Source organism: Pezoporus flaviventris, unplaced genomic scaffold, assembly GCF_033815535.1.
Source record: "Pezoporus flaviventris isolate CSIRO_AGI_PZ_B2104156 unplaced genomic scaffold, CSIRO_AGI_Pfla_v1 ptg000108l, whole genome shotgun sequence".
Classification (NCBI taxonomy): domain Eukaryota; kingdom Metazoa; phylum Chordata; class Aves; order Psittaciformes; family Psittacidae; genus Pezoporus; species Pezoporus flaviventris.
In genome coordinates, this window is record NW_026892656.1 from 482,046 (window position 1) to 494,613 (window position 12,568).

Genomic DNA, 12,568 nt, shown 5'->3' on the forward strand with positions numbered 1-12,568 from the left:
AACTGCTTTTAAAAAAAAATAAAATTCCATATGTGAAATAATCATGAGTTATGATTTGCCATTTTGGGGACCTCTGAGTACCTTTCATCTCTTACGGAATGGATAAGAGGCTCTTTATAATCCCTTTCCATCCCTGATCTGCTGCTGATTACTGATAAAAATACAAACATTATATTTTACATGGCTTACAAGCAGCACTCTAAATATGCTAATAAATACCAGCATAGAAAAAAATGTGATTCTGAAGATTAATGGTAAAAAAAGTGCTCCATGTTTTCTCCTATTTCTCTCCAAAACATCTGTACTTGCTGAAAGTACGTTCTTAACATCAGAACAGTCCACTGCCAACAAAGTTAAGATGTAACTTAAGCAGGGCTCTTAACGGAATTACCAGTGAAAGCAGATCATATTTAATGTACAGAATTCACAGTAGAGATAATCCTGAATGAGAGTGTGTGGAGTAAATACACTGCTCTGATGAAAAACACTGATTCCTTCAACAGTCTTGTTTCTGTATCAGTTTAGCAGAAGTATATATGAAAGGAGCGTTCATAGGATTTTCTCTTAGAAATGGCAATGAGGAAATAGATGGTGGTGAAAAAGTACTTCTTGTGTTTGCCAGAGCCACATTATGAAATATCCAAGTGAACCCTATATTCTTAAGAGAATAAAGTTTCAGATTGGTCCATCTTTTTTCTCTGGGATACAGATACATATCTGAAGTAGATACTAAGGATCATCTCAGTATAAGGAAGTGCAGCTATTCCTTAAATATACTACAAAAAAAGTCCCAACCAAACAACTGGATTATCAAAATTTATCACACATATTAATGATGCTTGAAGTTGTTTATCTATAAAACACAATTGAAGACATCTGTTCTTGTTAGTCTGATCCATAACCACTGGTAACCAAAACAGAACTGTACTGTACCACTACGAACCCAACACTGTGACAGGAATTGTATTCTGTCCTTTCTGGCTCATTCTCAGCATTGTTTAGGAAAGTTCTGAACCAGAAGCATTCATTTTTTCATATTATCATGACATTTCATTACAGGGTAAATGAGGACAGGCTTTGAGGAAGATACTGGCTTACTAGTTGGGAGTAGTGCTTGGGGAGAAAAATAGTTAGTTTACTCCAGTTAAGAGCTCGAGGGTTCTTTAATATGTTTTTTTTTTTTACACTTTAAGTAGCTGTGACCTAGACTTAATTGAGATACAGTGCAAGGAATTCCCAAAATACCCTTTCTAGTTAGTTGTCAGATTGGAAAACTTGTTTACACACCCAAAATAAAAATGCGTGCATGAGTATGCAATCTGTAATGCTTGGTAACACCTCCGATACCAAATTAAAGATTAAAGCACTTCAGAGGAGATAAATAGTCACATGAAAATTAGTTACTATTTTATTTGTATTATCACGATCTGTAAGCACCTCAAGGTCCAAAATGCTCTCTCTATACTTGTAATCTGACTGTGATATTTTTCACTTCCTCATTTGTTGTAGAAGGCTGAAGAAAATGCAGAGGGAATGGCATCTGGTCTTGGTCCTGATGGAGAGGTATGAATTTTAGAAGGTGGTTTTTGTTATTTTATTTGTTTGTTTGTCTGTTTTGAAACTTTCTAGTGATTCTTCTCTGTGTCATTGCTGTAGCTTAAAAAGAAAACATGACCACAAAGGTTCTAAGAAGAGCCGTTTATAACCAGGAATAAAAATAATCTAGATTAACATTTATACTAGCCTGTTTCTCATCAGAAAGGTGAAGACTAAAAGAAAAATCTGCTGAGTAATGTATCACTGGGTATGCTGAAGAATCCATCTCAGCTTTGTTATAGTCTTAAAAGTAAATTGTTTTCTTGCAGTTCATGTGTAGATACAGTTTATTTTCTAAAATGAGGTAGTAAACACAATATATTCTAGTTTCTCATCTTTAGAAAATACATTGTTGACATTGCATGTAATTAACATGGATAGTCTGACACAGAACAGACTATAGTATTATGATGGCGTAAGACACCTTCAAGTTCTTACTCAGAAGCAAATTTTCTATGTCATTCTTTGAATAAGATTTTTCATTTAGTAGCAGAGCATATGCTGCCTTAGTAAGAGCTGTTCTGTTAATGCTATATTTGTGATCATTTTGGTTTTAAATGAGGACTTTAGAGTTGTATATACTGTATATATTGTCCTACTTTTGGTCTTTTTATACTTGCAAGGGATATTTTTGCTGATGTAGTTTAGGAGTTACAGCAAAATCCTTACACGAGGAAAATGCACATAATATTGCTGTAGCTTTAGTATTTATGGAAATGGGGTAAGTTTTATACACTGGCAGTCACTGTATTCATAGCTGTTTAGAATTACTCTTTCTTGTCATATATATATATGTATGTACGTATATATATTAGGACAAGATTCTTCAGCAGAAGCAGTAGTAGAGGGCAAGAAGCTTTTAGAGTAGAAAATCTGTGATTAAACAGGGCAAAGAAATAACAGAAAGAGTAATTATGCTGTTCTGGTTTTGTTAGAGCACCAGAATAAATAAAAGATTTTGTTTTTGCAGGTGCTTTATCAGCTTAGTTGAAGAAGTCAGGACAATAAATCTGTGAATAAGTCTTCTGTACTTAAAAAGTTAGCTAAATCGTTAGGTCCTTATTTTTCCATGTAAGAGAAAAAGCCGTAAGGTCAATATATGGGTTTTTGTTACAGATCTCCATTGGTGTGAGTAACAGGATTAAATTCCTATAAGCATACATAGCTTGTGTCTTGTTTCATAGAAAGCAGTAGTGTAATCTTTTCCATGCTGCTGTCTTTGGTTTACTTGGAATACTGTGGTGTATTTGTGGATGTCATGTAAAATGCGTTACACACAGAAAAGTGTGACTCAAGTGTTTGCTTGATAGTTGCATGGGAAGGTGTGGCTTCTAATAATGAAACTTCACTGCTTGTTCAGATCTGGCATTTTGAAGGTGCTGTTAGTTCTTTTAATTATGTATTACAAGCATAAAATTCAGTTGCTGTATGGAATAAAATTACATTTGAAATTTTAGCCCATAGATGAGAGCAGTCAGATGAGTGACCTTCCAGTCAAAGTGACTCATACTGAAACAGGCAAAGTTCTTCTTGGCCCAGAAGCACCAAAAGCAAGTCAGCTGGATGCTTGGCTGGAAATGAACCCTGGGTAAGTAGCTAGCATACAAGTAGGCTGGTTTTTCTACTTAAATTGATATTTTTAATGGGCTTCTCTTAGTTCCTCCCTTTTCTTTCTTTTAATTTTACTGTGTGTAAGCTGAGTCGATCTGTTGAATCTAACCCCTCCTCTTGTTATCTGTAATTCGTGATCCTTATGTTGTCTTTGTACAGCTACGAAGTTGCTCCCAGGTCAGACAGTGAAGATGAAAGTGGATCTGAATATGAGGAGGAGGTATGTGTCTAAAAAAAAAATAGTGTGACAAGTAATGCAGTAAAACCCAAGTACTTCATGTGGTTATTTTTTTAAGAATAATACAATCAGGAAAAATAAGTGTATTGTTAATTCTTTTCAGTTCATAGCAGTTGTCCTTTCTATATGCTGTATGCCTAATTGGTAACTGGGTTTAGGAAAAGTAAGTATTTTTCTCTGACTTAGTAGTCAGAGTATAAGCAGGTTCCTATTTAAAATTATGTGCCAGACTAAGAGTGTATTGTGGCTTTGTGCTGAATGAAGTTAATGTATTTAGGGTCATTATTAGGACTGCTGCTGTTCAACATCTTTATCAGTCCAAGACTTAGACAGACATGGACAGTGGGAGTGATGCACCCTCAGCAAGCTTGCCAGTGACACCAAGCTCTGTGATGTGGTCAACACACTGAAGGGAAGGGATTCATCCAGAGAGACCTTGACAGGCTGGAGAGGTGACCAATGTGAACCTCATGAAATTCAGCAAAGCCAAGTGCAAGGTTATGCACATGGGTTGGGGCAGTACCAGGAGCAGCTACAGGTTGGGTGGAGACTGGATTGAGAGCAGCCCTGAGGAGGACTGTTGGGGGTGTTGGTTGATAAGAAGCTCAACATGACCCAGCAGTGTGTGCTTACAGTCCAGAAACCAGCCATATCCTGGGCTGCAGCAAAAGGAGCGTGACCAGCAGGTCAAGGGAGGCGATTTCTCTCCCTCTACTCTGGTAAGACCCCACCTGCAGTGCTGCATCCAGCTCGGGGGGCCTCATCTCAAGAGGCTTGGACTTGTTCGAGTGAGTCCAGAGGAGGCCGTGAAGATGATCAGAGGGCTGGAGCACCTCTTCTATGAAGACAGGCTGAGAGAGTTGGGCTTGTTCAGCCTGGAGAGAAGGCTCTGGGAAGACCTGAGAGCAGCCTTCCAGTGCCTAAAGGGGGCCTAGAAGAAATCTGGAGAGGGACTTCTTAGAAGCGCATGTATTGTTAAGACAAGGGGGAATGACTTTAAACTGAAAGAGGGGAGATTTAGGTTAGAGGTACTATGAAGAAGTTCTTAACTTGGCAGTGGTGAGGCACTGGCACAGGTTGCCCAGAGAAGCTGTGGCTGCCCCATCCCTGGCAGTGTTCAAGGCTGGATTGGATGGGGCTTTGAGCAGCCTGGTCTAGTGGCAAATGTCCCTGCCCATAGCAGGGGGCTTGGAACTAGATGATCTTCAAGGTCCTTTCCAACTCAAACAAATCTAGCATTCTATGATCTTGTGATCTTTTAATGTTTATACACTGGAGGTTTTATTGGCAATTCTGAATTACACAGTTATTCATTTACATGTTCTATTTATTTAAAATTTGGAATTACATCAGGAATTTTAAGTTCTGACTGTTCAGGGTAGGCTTGTTTGAGTCAGCATTTTAAATATTATTACTACAAAAATTCTAAAAAGACTCTTAAATTTACACACAAAGATCACAAACCTGTAAGGCCATAATATTAGATACTGTGAATAATCAGTATTGATACTTACATAGTATTTTTCAGACAAGTACTTTCTAAGGGAGAGGGAAGAGTAGAGAGAACCATGTTCTGTCAGTAGCAGAACTAGGTATAGAATTCATATCTCCTAAGTTTAGCAGTCTTTACTGAACCAAATGACCACTGAAACTGATGGGACTGTGTGATGTTAAGGTAGTAGACCTTTGTAGGACTAGTTATTTCTAATGTAGTTCTTTAAGACTTTCACTGTTGATGAAAGGATGGGTGGGCCTGATACATGTTAATTTCTAGAAGGAAGGTTAAAAGAGATGTGCCCGCATTTTTAGCACAGTCTCTTTAGCTGCAGCATTGTTTAGAGCTGGGGAAATTGTTCTTAGGAGAATACACTTGCAGAAGTCAGAGTAGCCTTCTGTTCAGCTTCACAAGTGAGATTTTAAGTTTCTTGGTTATCCATTACAACTGTAGGCAGAAGACTAATTGTTATTTTTAGAAGAGTAAAAATGTGGTCTGTTTTGAAAAAGTTAAGAAACTAGAAGTCTTAAACAGCTGTATTTGACAGGTTTTTAAGCTTTAGTAAATTATTACACATCTGCAATGTGATATACGTGGTATTGAAATACTTTCCATGAACACAGTAGATAGAGTAACACTTTTTAAAGTAAGATCATTAAAGGAGAAAATGCTTATTTTGAAGTATCAAGACTTCCTTTTGGTAAATATGTGTCAAAAATTATCTTTCCATTACGCTGCAGTGCAGTTCTCTTGTAGAGTAGGTGTAAATCCAACTTTTTGATTCGAGTTTCTGTCATGAAGTGTTCACCAATGAAAGCTACCAATATGTGAATACCAATTGAACGTATGATGTAGGAAGCTGTTGCACTTCCCAGCATCCCTGTTCTTTTTCTGTATTCTGTAGGATGATGAAGAAGAATCAAGCAGATTAGAAGCAGATGAGAAGATACTCCTGGATCCTAACAGCGAGGAAGTTTCTGAGAAAGATGCAAAGCAAATCATTGAGTGAGTGTTCTTTAGGTGCTGGTTTTTGTTAGGAATTGTGATTTCTTACAGTGGCATTTCCCAACATTAGCTTGCTCTAGTTTACAGTGAGTTGTGGTAGCTTCTCTGTCATTAACGTCTGCAGGAAGAGGAACATGATCATTTGGTATTAACTGTGTGCTATTTATAAAGTAGCTTGTACCTTCTGATGTACTTGGCACAGTTGGGGATTTACACTGTTTCTTTAGAAATACATACATGAGCTGTGGTCAAAAAAACTGTTTGTTTGTGGGAATTCACTCTAGTTCTTTTCCTGCTTTCCAGGACAGCCAAACAAGATGTGGATGATGAATATAGCATGCAGTATAGTGCTAGAGGGTCTCAGTCCTATTACACTGTTGCTCATGCGATCACAGAGAGAGTGGAAAAGCAGTCTTCTCTACTTATTAATGGCACTCTAAAACATTACCAGGTGAGAAATCATCTCATATGCTCAGCATTTCAATGTGCTATTTCAAGTGGCAAACTGAAAATTTGTTAAGAAATACAAGATCTCTAGTAGGTTAGAATTTGGGATTATATGGGCAAAGCAGTGACAGTTGACTATCATAGATAATGTTTCATGCAACTGCTTGAATAATAATATCACCTTTTGCCTGTACCATAACTTTTTTTTTCTTTTTCATTACAGGCTAGTAATATGTTGGTTTTGCTGTCCTTCTTATTGATGCAGAATTTCAGTTTTGCTTATAGTTTTCATGTGTGTTGGATTAACAATATTTCTCCTCTTCCAATATTTAAAAGTTTAGGATTTTATTTTGTAATTGAGATCCTAGTATTTCAGTGCAGTGAGAGGCAAAATTTGGAAACAAGAACTATAGAGGTTGATGTATCATTCTTTACAGACATTCAGTGGATTTAGTAGGCAGGAACTTCTGTATTCTGATACAGGCTAGACGTAAGCATGTATGATTGAAAATGCCCTTGGTACATATTTTCAACGCTTCTGCTATTATGCAGCTTTCTAGGAAACTCCAAGAATATGCGTCTTTTCTGCAGGCAGAACATTTATTTCTACATCCACATAAAATAAAGACTAATAATCACCAAGTTGTCATAAAGATGTATATCCATTTCTGTGTGCAGAGAACTGGAGGAAGACTGTTTCCTAAATGCAGCGCATTATGATTACAGCCACTGCTTCCTATGCTCCTCAGCACTGCTATTATAGTAGCTTGTTTAAATAATTTAAAATTCAAGAGTTAAGATGGTTTCTCTTTTAAAACCATTTTAGTATTTTTATATTGGGCTTTTCACTGTGGGACATGGTGAGAAAGCAAAAGACTATAAACAAAAGATGAAACAAGTGAATTCAGACTGGGTGTGCAGAAGAGGCACAGTGCCACTGTGGAGCAGGGGTTCAGAGGGGTTTTGCCCATGCAGTTTTTGATTGCTAACCATATAAAGTCATGAGCAACCTGGCTCCAAGGATGAACCTGCTTTGGGCAGGGGATTGGCCTAGGGACTGCTTGAGGTCTGTTCCAGACTGAATAATCCCTTGATTCTACTCATGGTAAAACAGAATTTGAATTCTGTTACGAATCCTTGGCACTTCCAGGTGTTTCACTGTGAGCCCTCAGCAAAAAAAAAAAAAAAATAAAAGAGGAAAATATGATATTCAGGGATCTATTTTGAACATGAGAGGTTAAATAACTTGCTGTCATTGATAATGCAGTGACTAAAACAAGATAGAATCGGACCATATAGAGAAATACACCACTTCCTCAGCTACGTCACCCTCTTTATTTTTGCTGCCTCATTGTCAGTGTGTTGTACCCAGTGAAACGTGGAGTCAACAGATGTAGTCAGCAGACTTCTTCACTGCATAATCCTGATTCATTGTCTGGGAAGATTTCCTTGTTACAGTAAATGCATAGTGTATAACAGTGCTAATTTGCCGTATTGGCTTAAAGTGCTTATGGATGGGAAATGAAGATTGTGATAATTCCTTTACTTTCTGAATTGTAATTACTCATGGAACATAGAGATATTCTTAAATTATGCAGATCTGTGGTTTGCTATGCAAATAATTCAGTCTGTGGAGTTACAGATACTCACAGGGATTGCCAGTTAGAGCAGGTCCTTTAACCTGCTCAGTGTGATATCTTAACAATTGATTGCATAGATTTGTTTTTTACTGTGTCTGCTCTGTATTGTTATTGTACCAAGAGGTAAAAGGCACACTTGTCTAAGGGGCTCTGTGTCAGGAGCATTGAGGTTTGGCTTTGGCTGTGTCAGTAGGAAAAGTTCAGTGATGTAGAAAAGACAGTTTTCCTGTTAGCAGTTCTGAAGCTGCTTTGTCGATGGGACATAGGTTTGCAGAACAAATTCTGGTTAGCTCTTGGCCTGAGTATTTAATACCTAAATATAAATTAGCCAGCATGCGCCTAAAGCCAGTAAATTGGAAACAGTGGTTTGAATATCCTCTCACAGGGACAACAGAAGGTTTCTTCAAGTACGTACTGTTTTCTCTCTGAACTTCATCAGGGCTTTTCATTTACTTCTCTCTCCATGCATGAGACACACTAAAAGATTGGATCTTAGAAGCTTGCCTGAGTAATGTAATACACACACATGTGGAAGTCTGTGTGACAAGGGAATAACCTGAGTCAGTTGCTTTTAGCAACTCTGTTATGTAGACATTTCTTAGCTACAGTAATCTAGCTTCCTTCCAGCTCTAGGAGTTTATGTACCAGGTATAACTTGACAAAGGGGCCTAATCTGACATGTGAAGGTATGGATAGCGACGCTATATGGATGTGGGCTGAAAGACCTTTAACATACTAGTGTTGCAGTTGGCAAGTGTGAGGTGTACATGGTTTGCAGACTTGGTGGGTTTGGTGACACAGGCAAATGGCATGAAATTTACACAGAAAGTTTAATGTTTGACAGTGTTGAAATAGAAGAACAAAATCCTGCAATGTTAAGTATTTATCCACCTTAAGTGGGAGTGACTGTGTTGCTTTGTATGCAGTGCAAAAAAAACTCTATGCATGAGATTTGATCTCTTATTATGGGCTCTGCGAAACAGATTTCTGTGTAGCATACATTACCAGAAATTTACCCTGTTTTGTTGTTTGTTGTTTTTTTGGTGGTTTGTTTTTTTTTTTTTGTGGGGAGAAGGTGCTAAGATGAGCAGGGGTTCCTGTGCATATAGTATTAATACAGGAAATCCAGCATCTAAATAGACAGGGACTTCAGAATCTTGGTTATTGTTGTGGTTAATATATTCTGAAGTCTTTGTCTGTTGTTAAATATTTGTGTGGGCTTTAAATAACTGAAACTATTGTTCTTGATTTCAGCTCCAGGGACTGGAATGGATGGTTTCACTCTATAATAACAATCTGAATGGAATTTTAGCTGATGAAATGGGACTAGGAAAAACAATACAGACTATTGCACTCATCACTTACCTGATGGAGCACAAAAGACTCAACGGCCCATATCTCATCATTGTTCCCCTTTCGTAAGTAAAGGGTCTCTTTCTAAGAGACTGTTCTAAGCATTGTGTGCTGGTTTATTTGGAAGACACACTTGTTTTTCATGTAATGACAATATGAGGAGCACGGTGGGATTACACATAGCATGTATTCAGTGTTTTCTTGATCATTTCTTCCCAGTTAATTGCCTGACATTAAAAAAGGTGACCAGAAAGGTGGTAAAGCACCTTTTTTTTGCCATTAGTTTCACTCTCGACTCTTCTGGCAAACGTAGTGAATTTACTGTAATTCACTCTGAGGCCACAAGAGGGAGCCAGTGTTTCTTTAATATTACATGCATGTAGTTGTCCTTTCGCCCTTTGTGCTGCTAAAAATTTGTCGCTTAATTCTTTCAACAAATGGTGCCCATCTGATATAAAGTAATCATGCTTTAATGACACTGGAGTATCTTTTATGTATAACTAGCTCTGGATGTAGCCTTGAGGAGTGGTACTCTCACACTTCAGTCAGATGTCCAGGTTAGAGTTGTTTACTGTGCTGCCCGCTTTCGCTTTTACTTAGCTTTCCAAGATGATGCTTGTTTTATACATCTCCTCTAATGCATTTTTCTTCCTGCAAAGCTGAGGTATGGGTTTTAGTGATTTGGAGAGCTGTGGTTTGCATAAAAACTGTCAGGCATTGTAAAACTGATGTAAGATATTAAAGAATTGTTTGCTTATTTTTCTGTGTGATTTGAATGAGGGGCTTTCATTATATAATTTGTCCCCCATATTTCCTAAACATGCAAATATGTTAGGATTGAGTTAAGTTTCATTCGTGGCCATCTCTTTTGATTTCTTTTGAGGTATCCTCTGTTTTGGCTGTGCTGCAGTAATAACTAACTGACTAACATAAATACCACAGCTGTGCCTAATTGTATGAAACTAAATGATGAGTTCTAGTATGAAAAAAAAAAGGCTGCGAGAAGAGCTATAAAATAAAACACAGTTAAAAATAAAGGGAAAGTGTCATTAATGACAGATTTTGTATGGGCACAGTAAAATCAGATTTAAGTACTCTGTAATGATTTTTTTTTTTATGTTTCTAAAAGAAAGGAGCTGAAATTTCATTCTCCTGTACATTTTAATTCCCTGCCTTTTCTTAATACCTAGTAATGCTGCCATCACAGGTCCAGTAAGGAAGAAAATAAGCAAGCAACCAACACACCTCAAGGGTTTTTTTTTTTTTGCTGCTATATCATGATAGCACCTAGCTTAGCCATAAAATCATAATTGTTGTGATCAAACAGCAGAAAGGGAGTGCAAAAAGAGACCTGCATAGTAGCACTAGGTGGCGCTATAAGTAGTTCTGTTCAGATAGAAGACTGATGAACGCTTGTTACTAACTTCAGACTATTTGAAAAGTTGTAATGTCAGTTGCTGGATGATAAGCAGTATAAAATAACTTACAAATCTATTTTTTTGCTCAGGGTTATCTTTCTTACCCTTAATAGGCTCCAATATACAAAGATACATATAAAATATTACTCTGAATTGTTTTCAAAGAGGTTCCTAAAGACGAGCTGAAAGAGGGTTTCACACTTTTTTTTTTGTTTATTCCCTTCTCAGAGATACTTTCATTTTATTACAGTATATAAAGTGATTTTTTTTTTTAATATACTGTTAATTATGGGGGTTGACTATGTGAAATATGTTGAAAAGTTGGCAGTCACTTAGAAACATTTATAAAGTTTGACTTGCAAATGATTAAATATATTACTTTTTCTCTATAATGTCTATAATAGGACTTTATCAAATTGGACATACGAATTTGACAAATGGGCTCCGTCTGTGGTGAAGATATCTTACAAGGTTTGATTTGCTTTTCATATGATTATATTGTTGAAGGAATGGGAATAGAGCCATAGTTTCCTCTGTCTCTGCATGCATTTCTAAACTGCTTATGAAATTTTGTCATGTGTATCAGTTAATAAGTAGTGAGTTAATCATACTAAGAATAATGAACGGTAATTACTTTCATATAGTGAAGTGCAGAATAAAATTGTAATTATCACATTGCAAGACTTCTGGTGGGGGTAATAAAAATGAAAGCTACTTCACCTTTTATACATCACTGAATACTTTGCTGTTTAGCTACTGTAGTAGTGGTATGGTCAAACAGTTTGTAAGGAGACTAGATTGCTAGCTACATGTCTCTAGTGCCCCATGAACAGAGCTTTACAGTCTAGCAAACATTTAGGGAAGGCACCCTGAAAAAGCCCAGAATGAATTGATATACTGGTTTTAGTACTGTAGGATTACAGGTTCATGTGATTGTTCTATGTCTGCTAATTCATAAAAACCTACTTTCTTCATTAAAAGAGTAACTACTCGCTTCTCTTTCTTTTAGGGCACACCTGCAATGCGCCGTTCACTTGTTCCTCAGCTTCGAAGTGGAAAATTTAATGTTCTCTTAACCACTTATGAGTACATAATAAAGGACAAACATATCCTTGCTAAGGTAATGATTGTCATCTCTTAACAGCAAGACCTTCAAGACACCGTTAGATGGTACATAATACAAAACACATTTTTGTTTTCCAGGGAAATCTTGAGTTGTTGTTCTGCCTTTCAGTGGAAGTTAAATCTTTCATTTACTTTTCCATTTCTCTGTTTATTAATTGACTTCTCAGTCACAGCTTTTCTCCTTATAAACACCAGGATTTTCCTCAATGTGGCTGGGAGACAAATTCCATTGTGCAGGTCTGTCAGTGCTGTATACCTGTGTGTCTGTAGAAAAACATTACTTTTCTCCCTTCTGTTTAATGACATTTAACCTAATCTGCAGTCCTGACTAATATTTTTCCAGTGATTCCAACCTGAAACTCAATCTTATTAGAGCCTTTCCAGCTATGTGGTCACTTTACCCAAACAATTAAATAGTTACTTGTATCATGAATTCAGTATCCAGACTCTTTACTGGCCCAGTTCTTAAAGGCTCACTAAACATCAACAGGTGTGCCTCAAATGTAATGAATTCATTAGAAAATTACTTTAAGCCTATTTCATGTACTACACAAAAGTATTTTGCTGTATGGAGAAACCACATCGACCTACTGTCCCTTTGTTTTTAATTTTCACTTTATTTCATTCTATTACATACTGC

At 37.0% G+C, this 12,568-nt stretch overlaps 1 protein-coding gene across 7 annotated transcripts in view; it reads left to right on the top strand.

Annotated features, from left to right (window-relative positions):
* Window positions 1-12,568, top strand: part of SMARCA2 (SWI/SNF related, matrix associated, actin dependent regulator of chromatin, subfamily a, member 2) — a 131,368-nt gene that overhangs the window by 43,793 nt on the left and 75,007 nt on the right. For all 7 annotated transcript variants that reach the window (XM_061477781.1, XM_061477780.1, XM_061477777.1 and 4 more), the window contains 8 exons: window positions 1,510-1,563; window positions 3,054-3,184; window positions 3,367-3,427; window positions 5,845-5,945; window positions 6,249-6,396; window positions 9,287-9,450; window positions 11,208-11,274; window positions 11,813-11,923. In XM_061477781.1, the coding sequence (XP_061333765.1) occupies window positions 1,510-1,563; window positions 3,054-3,184; window positions 3,367-3,427; window positions 5,845-5,945; window positions 6,249-6,396; window positions 9,287-9,450; window positions 11,208-11,274; window positions 11,813-11,923 (837 nt within the window). The remainder of the gene's footprint in view (window positions 1-1,509; window positions 1,564-3,053; window positions 3,185-3,366; window positions 3,428-5,844; window positions 5,946-6,248; window positions 6,397-9,286; window positions 9,451-11,207; window positions 11,275-11,812; window positions 11,924-12,568) is intronic.